The 18,294-nt window shown below is 43.6% G+C and overlaps 1 protein-coding gene across 5 annotated transcripts in view; it reads right to left on the bottom strand.

The window, feature by feature from the left end:
- Window positions 1–18,294, bottom strand: part of tti1 (TELO2 interacting protein 1) — a 39,628-nt gene that overhangs the window by 15,218 nt on the left and 6,116 nt on the right. For all 5 annotated transcript variants that reach the window (XR_007957562.1, XM_052031036.1, XM_052031037.1 and 2 more), the window contains exons 2-3: window positions 7,342–9,696; window positions 3,234–3,398 (exon numbers count right to left, since the gene is read on the bottom strand). Coding sequence is in view for 4 of the 5 variants with exons in the window: in XM_052031036.1 (XP_051886996.1) it covers window positions 3,234–3,398; window positions 7,342–9,649 (2,473 nt within the window). In the remaining variant the exon portion in view is untranslated. The remainder of the gene's footprint in view (window positions 1–3,233; window positions 3,399–7,341; window positions 9,697–18,294) is intronic.

The raw sequence follows: 18,294 nt of genomic DNA, 5'->3' as shown, positions 1-18,294 counted from the left end.
GCACAAATACTGACATTGTGCTGCAAAAATGTATAACTTGAGATTAGTGCTGTTCTGGTGATAGCTAATTTAGGCTTTAAAATACAATGAACAGATAAATAGTTTTTATTAAATTTCTGATAGTTTAATAGTTTTGAGTTTTCCTTGCATGTTTGACAATTTATATCAGACCAAGTCAGAGGATGTGGCCAAATGTTAAAGTTATTTTCTCTGTTTTGTGAGCTGAGCTTGTTCTCAATCACCACTCTGCCTCTTGAAATGATAATGTAATAAAAAAAAGGGAGACCAAAGCAGGAAACTACAGGCCAGTTAACTTAATGCGTGTTGTCAGGAAATTGTTAAAAGCTTTTATTAAAGATTTAGTAACGTCACATATTTTTCTAAATTCTAGGTCATCTGGCAAAGTCAACATGGCTTTGTGAAAAGGAAATCATGTCTGTTCAACAGGACTTCTCTGAAGTATTAATATAGAGCGGATAATCGGGAACTGGTGGACACACTATACTTAGATTTATTGATCAGGTGCTCCATCAAAAGTTATTGCAGAAAATAAAAGCTCATGGTGAACAGCCTTATTATTTAATTATTAGTGAATTATTCAATTCCTGCAATATATTGGTGTGGTTAAAAGATCGGCTGGTGAACAAGGAATTATGGGCATAAATGGCCTTTTTTGGTCGGCAAGATATAAAGAATGGTGTGCCACAGAGATTAGTGCTGGAGCCCCAAATCTGTACAATTTATACGAATGAGTAGGATAGATTTGCTGATGACAAAGATTGGTAAGTAAGTTGTTGAAGAGGACACAAGGATCCACAAAAGAATATAGATATGTTAAATGAGTGGGCAAAGATCTGGTAAAGTGCGGGATAATGTGGAATTGCTCATTTTGGGAGGAAATAACAATAAAGCATATTATTCACAGAGTGAGAGAATGTAGAGCTGAGAGACTGTAATTGCTTGATAAACAAAAGGTGAGGCCACAAATGCATCAAGTAACTAGTAAGTCTAAGAGAATGTTATGGTTCATTGCTGGGGGATTTGAACAGAAAAGATTCTACGTTTTAGTTATATAGAGCATTGAGAGGCTAGCAGCAAGAGGCAAGCAGCACCAGCATGATGAATCTGTCCCCAAATCAGTAATCCACCACAAAATTTGGTGGGCAAATAACTGGAGAAGATTCTTAGAGACAGGATTTATGGGCATATGGTGAAGCATAGGCTGATTAGGGACAGTCAAGTCTGATTGAATTCTTTGAGGGCGTGACAAAGCACATTGATGAAGGTAGAGCAGTGGATGTGGTGTACATGGATTTTAGTAAGGGGTTTGATAAGGTTCCTCATGGAAGGCTTATTCAGAAAGTCAGGAGGCATGGGATCCAGGGAAACTTGGCCGTGTGGATTCAGAATTGGCTCGCCCATAGAAGACAGAGGGTGATGGTAGATGGAGTGTATTCTGTCTGGAGGTCAGTGACCAGTGGTGTTCCACAGGGACCTGTTCTGGGACCCCTGCTCTTTGTGATTTTTATAAATGACTTGGATGAGGATGTGGAAGGGTGGGTTAGTAAGTTTGCTGATGATACAAAGGTTGATGGTGTTGTGGATAGTGTAGAAGGTTGCTGTAGATTACAACAGGATATTGATAGAATGCAGAGCTGGGCTGAAAAGTGGCAGATGAAGTTCAACCCGGATAAGTGTGAAATGATACACTTCGGGAGATCAAATTTGAAGGCAGAATACAAGGTTAATGGCAAGACTCTTAGTAGCGTGGAGGAACAGAGGGATCTTGGGGTCCATGTCCATAGACTCCAAGGTTGCCGCGCAGATTAATAGGATTGTTAAGAGGGCATATGGTGTGTTGGCCTTCATTAGTTGGGGTATTGAGTTCAAGAGCCGCGAGGTGATGTTCAGTTCCGGTCACCTCATTATAGGAAGGATGTAGAAGCCTTAGAGAGGGTGCGGAGGAGATTTATCAGGACGTTGTATGAATTGGAGAGCATGTCTTATGAGGATAGGTTGAGTGAGCTACGGCTTTTCTCTTTGGAGAGGAGGAGGAGGATGAGGGGTGACTTGATAGAGGTGTACACGATAAGAGGCATAGATCAAGTGGACAGTCAGAGACTTTTTCCCCAGGCTGACAATGGCTAACACGAGGGGACATAATTTTAAGGTGATTGGAGAAAGATGGTGGGATCTGACTAGAAAATGTGAAGCCTGTAGGAAACAAAGCATAGTTGAAGGGTTAGCAATGGATGAGTTGAGACAAGAGCAGAAAAGTAACCTGTTAAGGAGGTGGAAAGTGGGGGAAATTTCTGGCAGGTTCCAAAGGCAACATCTGAAATCTTCCCAAGATTTAACTGCAGGAAATTTCAACAAGTGAAGCTGCTTTCTATTTTGTTAGTTGGCCTTCCAGCTGTAATTGTCCTCCTTGTTAGTTATATAAACACTTGTTCAGCACAATCATTTCAAAGCTACAAAGTCAAAGAAATATTATATCATGCAGAATTTAGTATTCAGCATAAAAAAGCCCATGCATTAACAAGGACAATATATTCTACATAGAACTAATGGGAAAAAATACTCGTCTGAAATTAGACTGAACATGAAGAATGGTTGATTTGGGAAAAAAAGGAACAAAGTAAGCTGATTAGGAGACTGTGCAATTCTGATATGGAGAATTCTCTCAATATCACATTCAACAAATCATACAACATACAAGAATTAATTCATAAAAAGAGCTTAAACAAATGTGAAAGATGGAAACAAAATGAGAAGGGAAAAGGCAGATTATAAAAGAGACACAATGAAGCAAACGATGATTGTAGAAATGCCACAGAACAGATGAGAATGGATTAAATAATTCATTCAAAGTTGGGGCTATTCACATTGCATTCAATAGCTAATAGGTTAAATCACAGGAAAAACTTGCAAATTTCAAAAGAGCTGTCTGTTCATGCAATTTGATTAAAGTTTAAAGTACTTCCCTAATACATAAAATGGAAGAAGTTAAAAACATTCAATTCAATGAAATATAATAGTGTCAAGCTAAAGCTTGTACAATCCAATCTTTTTAGAGTATTAGTCTGCAATACAAACAGGAATGGATCACAGGCTCCTAAGTGACAGGTGACGTTTTCTACCGTGTGCCTTGAGGATTATGTTTTTTTATTGCAACCAGGATAAAATAATATACTTTCACTATATGGAAGAGAAACCTTTGTCCAGAAAAGTACCTGTTTGGTTCAGATCAATCCCTTCAATATCTCCCTCTGCTAGATGTTTTAAGTTCTGATATTCTTGGAAGAAGCACTGGATCTCTTCTGCCGTGGTACCAGGCATGCAGGCTTTATCAGATTTCCCCATTTTCTGAACAGGATCCGTGGGTGGAAACCAGCAAGCTGTTTTGTGGTGAATGATTAATAGGTTATTTTAATTGGTCCTTCAGTAATACCTGACAAACTGAATTTGTGACTTCTCAATTTATAAAAGTCTTCAGCAGCCAGACAGTTAAACAGAAAAAAAAAATGTTCCCTTGATAAATATCTCTGGATAATATACTTACATGTATTTCACGCTTTACCCATGGGCTAGCGGTTCAATTATCTTTGTGAAAGATGGTCTTTCTGGCTGTTTTGTTGATGTGGCTTCAAGATTACCTTAATTTTACAAATGTGGAAAGGCTAATTGAACAGTCAGGGAACTTGGAACAGTGGGGCACAACATGGCTGAGTGTGTCAGGCTGCAAATGATGGGAGCATGAGGACCACCAGGAAGTCAGGTTATGAAACCTTCAGGAATCCTCATGCCTTGAAGCTGGCAAGAAGAACATAACATCTTTTCAGAGATGTTGCAACAACAACAAAAAAAAATCCAGTCAGGATCTAAGATAATCCCTTCATCAAATAGTGCCTTGTGCATGACAGCACAGACAGGGTTTTAGTTTAATGTCTCATCTGAAAAATAGCAGGAGGTTTGGAAATTATTCACACAAATAAAAAGGAAAGAATGTTCTGTTGTTAAAAAAACTGAGTTAGCCCAGAGCAGAGCAAATGTGTGCACATCTCTGGTGCCTTAGGGCTGTTTGGGAAATTCACCTCTTCATTTTCTGGGAGGATTGTTGCTTACCTAAGTGTGGTTTTCCTAGCAGAAAACTCTCCCAAAAACAAAGTCAAAATTGAGCAACAGACAACATTTATCTGCAGAGAGATTTTCAGCCTCAGTGGTCTGAAAAACAACAGTTCTTATTTTACTCATCAGATGAACAGGTTTTACACTGAAACTGTCCTCACTCAGAACTATGATATCTTATGACCTAAAATATAACCTCATGGCTTTCACTACTTTGGCAGTGGAGGACAGGGTTATGGACACTCTCAGCTCCCAAGTCTGGGATTATTCCAGATGAGTGCTGGTCTCTGCCATTTTCACAGCTGGCAGCTTGCTGCTGTATTAGGGATGTCACACTGACTATATTCAAGAAGACTCCATCCATTACATTAACCCAGAGGCAGGCATATTCATGACCTTATGAGAACTAATGACTTCATGACAGGAACACCTGGCTGCAGAGAGTCTCTGTAGCACCCATACACATGGAATATGCTTCCTGTGGACACTATGCTTCACCAATCAGACCAGGTCCCCCTCAGTCACTGGGAGCACGTTTCCATCAATCTCCCATCATTGCAGCATCCACTCATTCAGCAGCAACACTCCCATGAGCTGGAAGTGTTGCCGGTATGTAGCATGCATCACAAAGATCACTTGCTGTGCTATTCGCTGAGGACAGCGAGAACTGATCAGTGCAGTAGGGAATGCTGTGAAGTCATCAATGCAGCTTGACATCACACAGGGAAACCTGACAATGCTCTGTGACCTCACAACTATAGTTCTCATTCTTTCTGTGACTTTTATAAACAGAGTTTGGGTGACCTGCACTGAGTAATTCCTTGGCCTCATCTCTAACATTGCTGCACTTCTTCAGTATTGCTCTGAAGTGCCAGTCTCCACTGTTGACTTACTGATGGGGGTGTTACTCTAAATACAATGTCAATGAAAAATTAATCACTCCTCTCTCACATCCTTAGACTTCTTCTGCTCCAAACTTTCTTTGAATAGGTGTGATGGTCTTTACTTCCATCCCTACCTGCGGCAAAGCACTCCTGCTATAATAAATCATGGGTAAACATTTCTCCTAATCTTTCTCTTTAGCTCAGGTGAGAGTTTAAACTGATGTCATTGTAGTCATCAACTCCCAAATTGTGGACTTTGTGAAAATAGCCATCTTCCATTCATTTTCAAAACTTTTGATTTACTTAAAACAAAAGCCTGATCTCTTCATTGTATTTTCTAGTCTAGTGAAAATCGCTCCATGACCTCATCTCTCCTCATAACCACAGAATCACACCCTGGATGAAATTATATTGTGTATCCTATGATTGTGATTGCCTTTCAATAACAGGATGTCCAAAACTGCAAACAGCATTCTAACTATGGAGTAACCAGTCTTCAACTTTATTGAACTTGATCTCAACCAAACTTTTGCAATCTGCATCCTAATGTGTACCAAGCCACATTCACCCTTCATGCCTATACTTCCATTAATGGCATTAATTAAATGCACATTTTTTCAGTATAAAATGTTCCTTTATATTTATCCTGCTTACAAAATCTAAAATGCTATGAACTTCAATGGAATACTTGCAGTTTGAAGGAATTATGTACCAGAAGCATACCAAGCTGTTGACTGCCATCTATAAGTATTAGCTGAATATGTTACCCTGCAAAAGAGCATCCTTCGTTTCCACATTTCAATTTGCAATATTGAACAAAAGAGAATCAAAGAACTACAGAGAAGTAGCCCCACCATTGGATGGTTCCCACTACTACAGCTATTTTTACGACCTGCTACATTTTTAATAAAATAGAAAATGCTGGAAATATACAGGCCATTCAGACTCTACACAGACAAAGGAAAGGGTCTGTCAGTGACAAATGCATACCCTTCACCAGAAATGGACATTAAGAAACAATTACAACAGCAAAATCTGATTTACTGTGGAAAAAGTGCAGAATTAAAAAAATGCAAAATACCACCATAGAAATTCTGTAGTATCTAGAAATAGCAAAATGACATTTTGGGAGCATAATACTCTTTTCTGAAAGGATCCTTTCAGTGATACGCCATGCACAGAAGCCAAGACATGGCACATGATAAACAACACACAAGCAAGGACATGCACAATGCCTTCTCCCCACCAGCACCACCCAGTTCCACAAAGGCAGAGCTAGTCATGGAATGCAATGTCAGTGCAGGACATGCAGTATCAGGTGGCTGGCAACACCAATCCAAGGGCCATTCACGGTCAGGGATGACTGGTACAGTAGCCAAGACACAGATGAACTTGATAGCAATACAAGGAAAAGCAGCGAAATATGAACATCAAGCAATGTACTTAGAGGATCCAGGTGCCAGAACGTCAATGTGTGGAATCTGTTGCAATGGACAAGGTATGGCCTTTAATTGTTGCTCAAGTAGGCCTCAACTCTACAATTAAGGCCTGCTGTGATGTGAGTGGCCCATCTTGTTCTGGAAGCTCTGATGTGTAATTTTGCACAAGTGACATCAAAGCACATGTTTAATATTGCTTTATACGCTGAGAAACATTGTGCTATTTCAAACATAAAAGACCTGCAACAAATGTTCACAATAAATTTGTACAAAAGATCCAAGTGAGCTTCCATTAAATTCCTTCATACCATGCAGTTAAACACTGCGTTACACAAAAAATTTTAAGCCCACTATATTTATGTTAAACCATGAAATTTAAGAGAACCAAAGAGGAACCAGACCCTTTATCTACTTCTGCTATTAGATCACCAGAGTAATATCACTCTCTAGTGGTGAAACCACATATTGCCATTTGCAGGGAATTTTATAGGTTGTATTTGTTTTAATGGTGGTACTTTCTTGGTGATTTCTAAAGAACTTATTTCTCCGCAACCATAATTAGGCCAGTGAAATCTTCTCTAAAGAAGAATGCAATAAGTAGAAACAGGAGCAGTCCTCGAGCCCTTTGAGCCAACTCCACCATTAAGATCTTCTATCTTGGCTCCATTTTCCTGCATCACCCCAAGTCCCTTGAATTCCTCAATATCTACATCATGTCCTAGTTTTCACCCCTGAAATGGTACGCTATTTACAAGAGAGATGCAGTAAATTGGGAATCTTTTTGCTTACAGCACAGTATTTAATATACACGATCTTAGCTATCTTGCAAGCCATGCACAAATTTGCTACGTTCAAGTAAAAGTATGTTTTTCTTAATGCACACTACATACCTAAGGCTGTTAATAGGGAGTGGAGGACAGTAAAAATTAGGTGAGCCTTTTCATTGTGGTAATGATCAATAGACAGAAGCACATCCTGAACAACATCATCAACTAAAGGCAGAAAGCTGGCATCGGAATAGCTAAACATAACGTTGATAACACGGGCTGTATGAGGGTGCTGAGCTAGTCTTCTCAAATTCAGTGAAATGGTGTTAACTAAATAGTCCGAATTTTGATTTATCAATTCCTGAAGTGATTCATAGCCACAGGCTTGACATATGTCTATCAATGTACTTCTGGCCATTTGACTAACAAGCAAAGTTTCAGCTCCAACTTTTTCCAACACTGGGTAAAGAGTCATCATTAAAAGTGGACGGAATTCCTTCTTTAATACTCGAGCAAAATACCCAATCCCTTCAAGTTGGATGCAGATTTGCCAGATATTACTGTTCATAGTATGAACTGTTAAACTTGAGTATTGGGAACTATTCTGGAATCCTTCAGTAAAAACCTGAAATTTTGGTTGGTTTTTATTAAGGCCAACTTCATACTCTGATTCTAAACTTGTTACCAAATGCCAGTTGTCCATGCTTGTGTATTCTTCAACAATAGATGTGATGGTTGCCTTGAAATCATCGGTACTAACTGGAGTTTCTCTTTCATGCAGAACACACACATCTAATCCAGCACCTCCCAGCAATAGTTCATTAATCAGCAGTGCAGCCTGTTTCCTGTACATTACAGACTCTTGGTATAGTTCCATAAAGTGATCCACTAGCAGATAGAGACTACCATAATAACCTAAAACCCTGCAAACCTGCTGAAGCAATGTAAATACACGTTCTTCGTTAAAATATTTGAAGTATTTTCTCTGTGCAGCAGGCTTGTCCCATGTTCTTAAATAATCCAAGCTGGACGAGCAGGGTGTTAGCTGCTGTCGATTCACAGCTTCAGAAGTCAATTGCCTTTCTTCTACAATCCTCACATCCGTAACATCCAACTCCAGGACCTGTATCAGTGCTTTTGAAAGACGCTCAAGATGAACAGTTGAATTTAGAACAGCATTGACTTTACTGCCTAATAATTTTAAGTAGCCAAGTAACAAGTTTAATGATGTCAATTTACTCTGGTCATCGTGAGTTCTCATAAGTCTTGGAAGGGCTGTTGCAAGTGCATGCAGGTTCTCTGACAGCACATCAGTGAAATTTTTGTTGTCCCACACCACACACTGCTCAGAGACATGTCTCAAAATTTCAGTACATTTTGTTTGCACCTCTGGTCTCTCATCACCAACAAGCCTCACGAGAACTTCCAGCAGCTGGCTGATGGATTCCTTGAGTGATTTGTTACACTGTGACAGCAAATGGTGAATCAATTCAACCAATTCCAACCGTACTTTCCAATGTGGGTTACCAGCAGCACAACTGCATATTTTCTGCAAAAGCACATCTAGTTTGCTTGCAGTGCTTTTTACCCATTCTGGTTTTCTGCAGATTACAAGTTCAGCATGTTTACTCTCCTTTACACAATTCATTTTCTTGTCAAGTTGAATGTTGGACAGTTGTTCATTGGCCATGACGATACACACCACCTTGTACCAAACTCTGATGGCATAGGTTGTTACTAAGTAACCCTGCTTAACATCTCCAGAAATAATGCGTGTCATTCCTAAGGTGATACCAGGTAAAAATGAGGCAAATAAATCTCCAACGTGAATCAGGTCACTGTTGTCAAAAGAACAGTGCATATCTGAGCAATCACATTGCAAGATCAGGGTCAACAAACATTTCAGAGCATGAATTTGGAGCTGTCTTGATTTTTCATGTTCAGCGATGGTTAAGAGCACCGAGATTACAAATCCTTGGGTAGGAAGCATGTCTGGCTCATATAAACTTAGAACAATGTCACCATAAACTGAATGCAGTAGGGCATCAAGTCCTTGGACAGCAGCCATTTTAAGCTCTTCTGAGATTCTGGCTAGCTTTCCATGGTTGCTTGGAGAGGACAGGCAAAGGGAAAGGTCAGAAAAGAGCTCACAGAGAAGCTGCTGACTCCGCACACATGTTCGAGAAATAATAAAATTAATGCACTCCACGACACTTTGGAGAAACCTATCTTGCTTTGGACCAGGTGTCTTCAGTGCAAATCTGAGTGGAAACAATATATACTCCTGCAGATCTTGTAATGCCGCATCTCCAACATTCTGCAGCTGTGCCTGAAGGCACCGTACATTATTAACGGTCTGTTCCTTTGTTATCTTAACACAAATTGGGCGCAAGGCACTAAAAGCCTCCTTTGGTGTGTCAAAGATGGCCATAATGCAATCCTTCTTGCCTCCAACACTTCATCTGCTGCTCTAGTACCCTGTTAAAAAAAAAACAAAGAATGTCAGGTTCAATGCGCTGAGCATTTCACACTACAGAATCAGAAATAGGTAACAAGGATAAATTTATTATTAAGCAGTGATATTGGTTAGGGACCATTATTTAGATTGCTGCCTTGGGATGAAAACTAAATGAGCCATAACCACAGTGAAACCATTTCAAATATCACAGAATAAGGATCTACGTACAGCCTAACAGGTTAAGATATCTTTATTAGTCACATGTATATCGAAACACAGTGTTTTGCATGGAGTGTTCTGGGGGCAGCCCGCAAGTGTCGCCATGCTTCCAGCGCCAACATAGAATGCCCACAACTTCCTAACCATATGTCTTTGGAATGTGGGAGGAAACCCGAGCACTTGGAGGAAACCCACGCAGACATGGGGAGAACGTACAAACTCCCTACAGACAGTAGCCGGAATTGAACCCGGGTCGCTAGCGCTGTAATAGTGTTATGCTAACCACTACACTACTTTGCCTGCATGATGTAGACATTACAGTTATTTACTTATTAAAGCCTATGTTCTCTTCTCAAAATGCAGAAGGAAAAAAAACTGCATTTTACAGATCTGAAAAGCCCTAATAACCCTATATTTCACGACCCGAAAAACTCAAACGCTACTACCGACTATTTTTTTCTCTCCCTTAACTTGCACTAATGTCGTCATGTTTATTTTGTTGTGCATATATAATTTACGTTACGTTTATGTTAATTTATATTTGACATGTTTATAATGTACTGTGCTGCTGCTGCAAAAAGTTAATTTTCATGGCATTTTTACCCTGAGTATGTATGCCCATGACAATAAACTTGAAATCTTAGCCATTGCTAAAGTACTGGTGTTACATCTGACATCAGCACCCAATTAAAAGGATGGAAATCAACTAGAACACTACAGCATCTACCATGGAGCTATCTCTGCTGGAAATGTACCTGGGAGTGGTACTGCATATTAAATATATATTGCCTCAAGCTTTGTAATACTACCAACAGTGGAACTATCTGAAAATATCGTCCACACAATACTTTCAGGACATTTGGAAAAAGGGAGTATCCAGCGCTAATGGAGTTGTATCTCTGGAGTAAGAGGAAGAAACGTATCTTCATGCTGATTAAAATGGCTAAGAACAAGCAATGAATGAATGAAGCAGAGCATAACTATAAATTTAACCAGTAGTTTCACCAAAATTGTTCATTTTCAATTGATGAATCATAAAATCATTGAAAATGTACAAATGTGTAAGCACATACCATCTAAATGGAATGTATTTTTCTGCCTCTAACAATTTGAAACTGAATTTCAGACCCCTTTTACCCTCTGGGTGAAAATGTTCTTCCTCACCTCTCTCCTAATCCTTCCAAAACTTGCTTTAAATCTAACCTAGTTTTATGTTGATAATTTTTCAAAATGCTGAAAACGAGAGTTCAAAAGTGTGCTTTACACAACTAACTGAAGGCTAAAATCTCCCTACATTATGACACTTAACATCTAAAAAATGATGGGGAAACCTTAATAATTTACAAAAGAAAGTTTGCTTGAAGTAGAATAAAAATACATGATCAAAAGTTAGAATAGAAAGAGGGCTTGTGGACAGGACGTTCAAAACCAACCCCAATAAATGCAGGCAGAGAAACTTATGGTAAAAGTTGACCAAAGACGCACATAGACAAGACTATGCTTATGTGTAAAAGAATAGGTCTTTCAATACCGCAAGCATGTTCCCCAATCCAACTAGATTATGGCTAATCCATAGTTTAAATCCACTGTAGGAGATAGTACGAATATACCATTAAAACTGAATAATGAATGTCAAGGAAGCATTAAATGCCATCACTGAAGAAATAGTATTAGGCAAAATTATAGAGTCACAGGATGTTAAGTCTCCTGGCCTGCAACCCTGGATCTAAAAATTGGCTACTGAGACAGTGGATGCATTGGTTGTTAACTGCCAAACTGGAAATGTATTTTAAAAGATAACTGAGCTAGACTTATGCCGGTCAACTCAACTGATGGCATCACATGAAATACAGTCCATGCCTAATAGAGTAACTCCCCCACTCATTCCTGGAGCCCCGCTTATTATTAAATTTAAATTTTTTATATTTTATTTACAGCATGGTAACAGGCCATTCCGGCCCAACGAGTCCGCGCCACCCATTTTTTAAACCCAAATTAACCTATCCGTACGTCTCTGCAATGTGGGAGGAAACCGGAGCACCCGGAGGAAACCCACGCAGACATGGGAGAACATACAAACTCCTTACAGACAGCGACGGGAATCGAACTCTGATCGCTGGTGCTGTAATAGCGTTGTGCTAACCGCTATGCTACCGTCCCTCTCAAGTGCCCATACAGGTCCCTTTTGAAAGACTTTGATCATTTCCATCACTTCCTCAGTCATTTAGTTTAGAGGGGAATTAGTGTGATATATTGGATTATAACACTGACACCAAGAGTAAATATTACTTTAAATTTGCATCCATAGTGAGAACACATCCTTTAAGCAGGAATTCACTTCTTCCAGTTTGGTCAATTGCATTTGGTGCCCTTGATGCATGTGGAAACTAAACAGATTGGGTGATCATTTCACAGATCACTTCCATTCATTCCACAACAGTGACCCTGAGTTTCAAATGGCCTATCCAATTAATTCTCTGTCCCTCTCCCACTCTGACCTCCAACAATATTCCAATGATGCCCAATGAAAGCTTGAAGAACAATTCATCTATCTGGGCACATTGCAGCCCTTGGGATTCAATACTGAATTCAGGTAAACAGCATTTGTTGACAGATGCTTCAGCTTCAAATTTTCTCTCTATTTTATTTCGAACTGACAGTATTGAAAGTAAGAATTACCTGGCAACTTTGGTTTGCACCCTATTGCAGATATTCCCTCTATTCTCTCCACCTCTCCCTGCAACTAAAAGCATGCTTGTTTTTCATTTTGGCATTCTGCTGAAGGGTCATTGACCCAGAACAATGACTCTCGCCACAAATGTTCCCTGACATGCTGAGTGCTCCAGGAATTTTCTACTTGTTTTGAATTTGCAGTAACTGCAGTTAGTTTGTCCAGTTACTTTAAGTTCCAGTGGGTTACTATCACCCCAAGGAAATGTCTTATGGTCTATTATTGCAGTATCACAGTATGGTGACAGGTTCAGTAAAATTTGGACTGCGACAAACAGAGGATTCAATGCATACCCCTCCTCCAGGGGTCTAAGTGTATAATGTGATACCACAATCAAGCACCAAAGAAACTAACACTTGCTACACTCGCCTTCCTCCATTCTATTCCATTCCACACCCTCACATCCATCCCCCAGCCACCCACCATTAATCACTCTTGCTTCCCCAAAGCACCTCACACCCTCCCCCTTCACCCCAAAGCACCATGCCCCCTGCCGGACACAGCTCAGCACATCATGAAAACCAGCCTCCCCTCCATGGACTCTGTCTACACCTCTTGCTGCCTCAGTAAAGCAGTCAGGAAAAGAACATAAGAAATAGGAGTAGGCCATCTGGCCTATCGAGCCTGCTATGCCATTCAATAAGATCATGGCTGATCTAGCTGTGGACTCAGATCCACCTACCTGCCTTTTCCCCATAACCCTTAATTCCCCTACTATGCAAAAATCTATCTGTGTGTCAAATATATTTAATAAGATAGCCCCTACTGCTTTCCTGGGCAGAGAATTCCACAGATTCACTGCTCTCTGAGAAGAGCAGTTTCTCCTCATCTCCATCCTAAATCCTTTTCCCCAAATCTCAAGGCTATGTCCCTTAGTTCTAGTCTCACCTACCAGTAGAACCAACCTTCCTGCCTCCATCTTGTCTATCCCTTTCATAATTTTATATGTTTCTATAAGATCCCCTCTCATTCTTCTGAATTCCAGCGAGTATAGTTGCAGGCAACTCAATCTCTCCTCATTGGCTAATCCCTTCATCTTCAGAATCAAGCTGGTGAACCTCCTCTGCACCGCCTCCAAAGCCAGTATAACTTTCCTCAAGTAAGGAGACCAGAACTGCATGCAGTACTCCAGATGCGGCCTCACCAGTACCCTGTACAGTTGCAGCATAACCTCCCTGCTCTTAAATTCAATGCCTTTCGCAAACATTCCATTTGCCTTCTTGATAACCTGTTGCAACTGCAAACCAACCTTTTGCGATTCATGCACAAGCACTCCCAGGTCCCTCTGCACAACAGCATGCTGCAATCTTTCATCACTTGGGCTGCCGGCAACGGTAGTGGAAGTGGATACGATAGGGTCTTTTAAGAGACTTTTGGATGGGTGCATGGAGCTGAGAAGAATAGAGGGCTATGGGTAAGCCTAGTAATTTCTAAGGTAGGGACATGTTTGGCAGAGCTTTGTGGGCCGAAGGGCCTGAACTGTTCTGTAGGTTTTCTACGTTTCTATTTAAATAATAATCTGATCTTCTATTTTTCCTTTTAAAGTGGACAACCTTACATTTACCAACATTGTACTCCATCCGCCTGACCCTTGCCCACTCACTTAACCTACCTATATCTTTCTGCAGACTCTCTGCACGCTTTGCTTTTTCACTCGGATATGGTACACTCAGTCCCCTCTTCCAAGTCGTTAATGTATATCATGAACAGTTGCGGGCTCAGCACCAACCCCTGTGGCATCCCACTTACCACTGATTGCCAACAAGAGAAACCCCCATTTATCCCAACTCTCTGCCTTCTATTGTTTAACCAATCCTCTATCCATCTTTATACATTACCCCCAATTCCATGCACCCTTATCTTATGGATAAGATATCTTTATTAGTCACACTACATTGAAACACACAGTGGAATACATCTTTTGCGTAGTGTTCTGGGGCAGCCCGCAAATGTCACCATGCTTCCGGCGCCAACATAGCATGCCCACAACTTCCTAACCTGTACATCTTTGGAATGTGGGAGGAAACCAGAGCACCCGGAGGAAACCCACACAGACACGGGGAGAACGTACAAACTCCTTACAGAGAGTGGCCGGAATTGAACCCGGGTTGCTGGTGCTGTAATAGTGTTATACTAGCCATTACACTACCATTAAGTCTTTTATGCGGCACCTTATCTAACACCTTCTGGAAATCCAAGTATACAACATCCACCTGTTCTCCTCTATCCACTGCACTCATTATATCCTCAAAGAATTCCAGTAAGTTTGTCAAAAAGGACCTGCCCTTCCTGAATCCATGCTGTGTCTGCCTGATGGAACCACTTCTATCCAGATGTCTATTTCTTCCTTAATGATAGCTTCAAGCATTTTCCCTAACTACAGACATTAAGCTAACATGCCTATAGTTACCCACCTTTTGCCTACATCCTTTTTTAAACAGTGGTATGACATTTGCTGTCTTCCAATCCACTGGGACCTGTCCAGAGAATTTTGGTAAATTATCACAAACACCTCAACTATAACTTCCACCATTTCTTTCAGTACCCTGGAATGCATCCCATCAGGACCAGGGGACTTGTCTACCTTCAGGCCCACTAGTTTGCTCATCACTACCTCTTTAGTGACAGCGATTGTATCGAGATCCTCACCTCCCACCGCATCCACATCTCTCTTTGGCATGTTAGATGTGTCCTCCACCATGAAGACCAACACAAAATAGTCATTCAAGGCCTCAGCCATTTCCACATTAGCCAATATTAATTCTCCCTTCTCATCTTCCAAGGGACCTATGTTCACTTTAGCTACTCTTTTCCACTTTATATGATTATAAAAACTTATACTGTTTTTATATTTTGTGCTAGTTCACTTTCATAATCTATCTTCCCTTTCTGTATTTCTTGCTTAGTGGTTCTTTGTTGCTTTCTAAAGTTCCCCCAATCTTCCAGTTTCCCACTACTCTTGGTGACTTTGCATGCATGAGCTTTTAGCTCGATGCCTTCTTTTATTTCCTTAGTTATCCAAGACTGGCTCTCCCCACCCTTACTGTACTTGCTTTTAACTGGAATATACTTCTGTTGAGCATCATGAAAAATCTCTTTGAAAGTCCTCCACTGTTCCTCAATTATCCCACCATATAACCTGAGTTTTCAGTCTATGCTAGCCAACTCCTCCCTCATCCCGTTGTAGTCTCCCTTGTTTCGGTATAATACACTGGTTTTAGATTGAACTTTTTCTCCATTAACATGGGAAATTAAAGCATACTATGATCACTCTTTCTAAGAAGATCCCTAACTACAAGATCGTTAATTTTAACTGTACAGAAACAGATCTAAGACAGCATTTTCCCTTGTAGATTGACGAACAAGCTGTTCAAGAAAGCTGTCAGGGATGCATTCTATCAAGTCTTCCTCAAGACTGCCTCAACCAACTTGATTCGCCCAATCTACGTGGAAGTCCCCCAAGACAACTGCCATTCCATTCTTACATGCATCAAATATTCATATGCATAATCAAAGACTCCATTCACCCCGGACATTCTCTCTTCACCCACCTCTCCCATCGGGCAGAAGATAGAAAAGCTTGAAAGCACGTAGCACCAGGCTCAAAGACAGCTTCTATCCCACTGTTATAACAATATTGAATGGTCCCCTAGTTCAATAAGATGGACTCTTAACCTTTCAACTATCTTGTTATGACCTTGCACCTCATATTGTCTGCCTGCACTACACTTTCTCTGTAACACTTTATTCTGCATTGTTATTGTTTAACCTCGTACTGCCTTAACGCACTGAGTAATCTGAGTAATTAAATGATCTGTACGGATGGTAGGCAAAACAAAGTTTTTCACTGTACCTTGGTACACATGACAATTATAAACCAATTTACCCTTACCCCCAAAGCACCTCGGCCCTTCCCTTCACCCCCAAAGCACAAAACCTTCACCTCAAAGTTCATCCCACCAAATACTGTATCAAACCACACCCATCCCCTTTACCCAGACACAGCCCTACACCCCCTTGAGTCCAGTTCTCACAGCACGCCCCTCCCCTCCCTCCCGCTTCTCCCCACACCCCTCCTCTTCACCCTTCCCATCAACTCCCTCCCTCCCCTTCCCTCTCCCTCCTCACTGCCCTTCCACCCGCCCATCTCCCTCCCAGACCCCCTTCCCTCTCCCACTCCCTCAACCCCTTCCTCCCTCCCTACCTCCCTCTCGCCCGTCCTCCCCTCCTCTGTCCCTCCCACTCCTTTCCTCTCCCTCCCCACTTCCCTCCCCACCCCCCTTCACTCTCCCTCCCACCCCATTCCCCGTCCCTCCCACCCCCTTTCCCTCCACCCCTCTTCTATCTCCCCTCCATCCGTGCCTCCGTCCTTCCCTCTTCTTCCCACCCTCGCCCTCCCTCCCCTCCTCCCCACGCCTTTCTCCCCCACCCCTTCTTCCACCCCACCCCTCCTCCACCCCACTCCCCACACCTTCCTCCGCCCTCACCCCCTACCCCTTCCTCCCCGACACCCCACCCCCATCCCTTCCTAGCCCCCACCCTCCTCTCCACCCCCACCCCCTCCCCACCTTCTCCTCCCCATCCTCTACCCTCCCCCGCCCTATCCCCCCTCCGCCTCCCCCTCCCTCCTCTCTCCGCCACTCCCCCCTCACCCCCACCTCCCCATGACCCCCCACTCCCTCCTGCCCCCTCTCACCATGACCACCCGACCCCCTCCTGCCCCCCTCTCCCCCATGACCCCCCACCCCCTCCTGCCTACTCTCCCCATAATTCCCCCACCCCCCTCTGACCCCCCATACCCTCCTGCCCCCTCTCCCCTCGTCCCCATGACTCCCCCCATGACCCCCCACCCCCTCCTTCACCATGACCCCCCTCCTCCACCGACCCACCCACCCCTCCTCCCCATGAACCCCCACCCCCTCACGTTCCCCTCCACCCTCTCATGTTCCCCCCACCCCCTCCTCCCCATGACCCCCACTCCCTCCTCCGCATGAACCCACCCACCCGCTCTGCCCCGAACCCCTCCACCCCCCTCCCCATAACCCCCGCACCCCTTCCTCCCCGAGACCCCCCACCCACTCCTCCCCCTCGAACCCCCCCACCCCCTCCTCCCCATGACATACCCCCCTCCCCCATGACCCCCCATCCCTCCTCTCCATGAACCCACTCCTCCCCATGAACCCCCAACCCCTTCCTCGCCCATGACCCCCCCCACCCCCTCCTCCACCATGACCCCCCCACCCCCTCCTCCTCCATGACCCCCCCACCCCCCCTCCTCCTCCTCCATGACCCCCCACCCCCTCCTCCTCCTCCATGACCCCCCCACCCCCTCCTCCACTCCATGACCCCCCCACCCCCTCCCCCCCCCCCCCCCCCCCCCCCCCCCCCCCCCCCCCCCCCCCCCCCCCCCCCCCCCCCCCCCCCCCCCCCCCCCCCCCCCCCCCCCCCCCCCCACCCCCCCCCCCCCCCCCCCCCCCCCCCCCCCCCCCCCCCCCCCCCCCCCCCCCCCCCCCCCCCCCCCCCCCCCCACCCCCCCCCCCCCCCCCCCCCCCCCCCCCCCCCCCCCCCCACCCCCCCCCCCCCCCCCCCCCCCCCCCCCCCCCCCCCCCCCCCCCCCCCCCCCCCCCCCCCCCCCCCCCCCCCCCCCCCCCCCCCCCCCCCCCCCCCC

This window comes from Pristis pectinata, chromosome 16 (assembly GCF_009764475.1).
Source record: "Pristis pectinata isolate sPriPec2 chromosome 16, sPriPec2.1.pri, whole genome shotgun sequence".
Taxonomy (NCBI): Eukaryota; Metazoa; Chordata; class Chondrichthyes; order Rhinopristiformes; family Pristidae; genus Pristis; species Pristis pectinata.
Note: the sequence above shows the minus strand (reverse complement) of the source record. Positions and strands in the feature narration are given on the sequence as shown.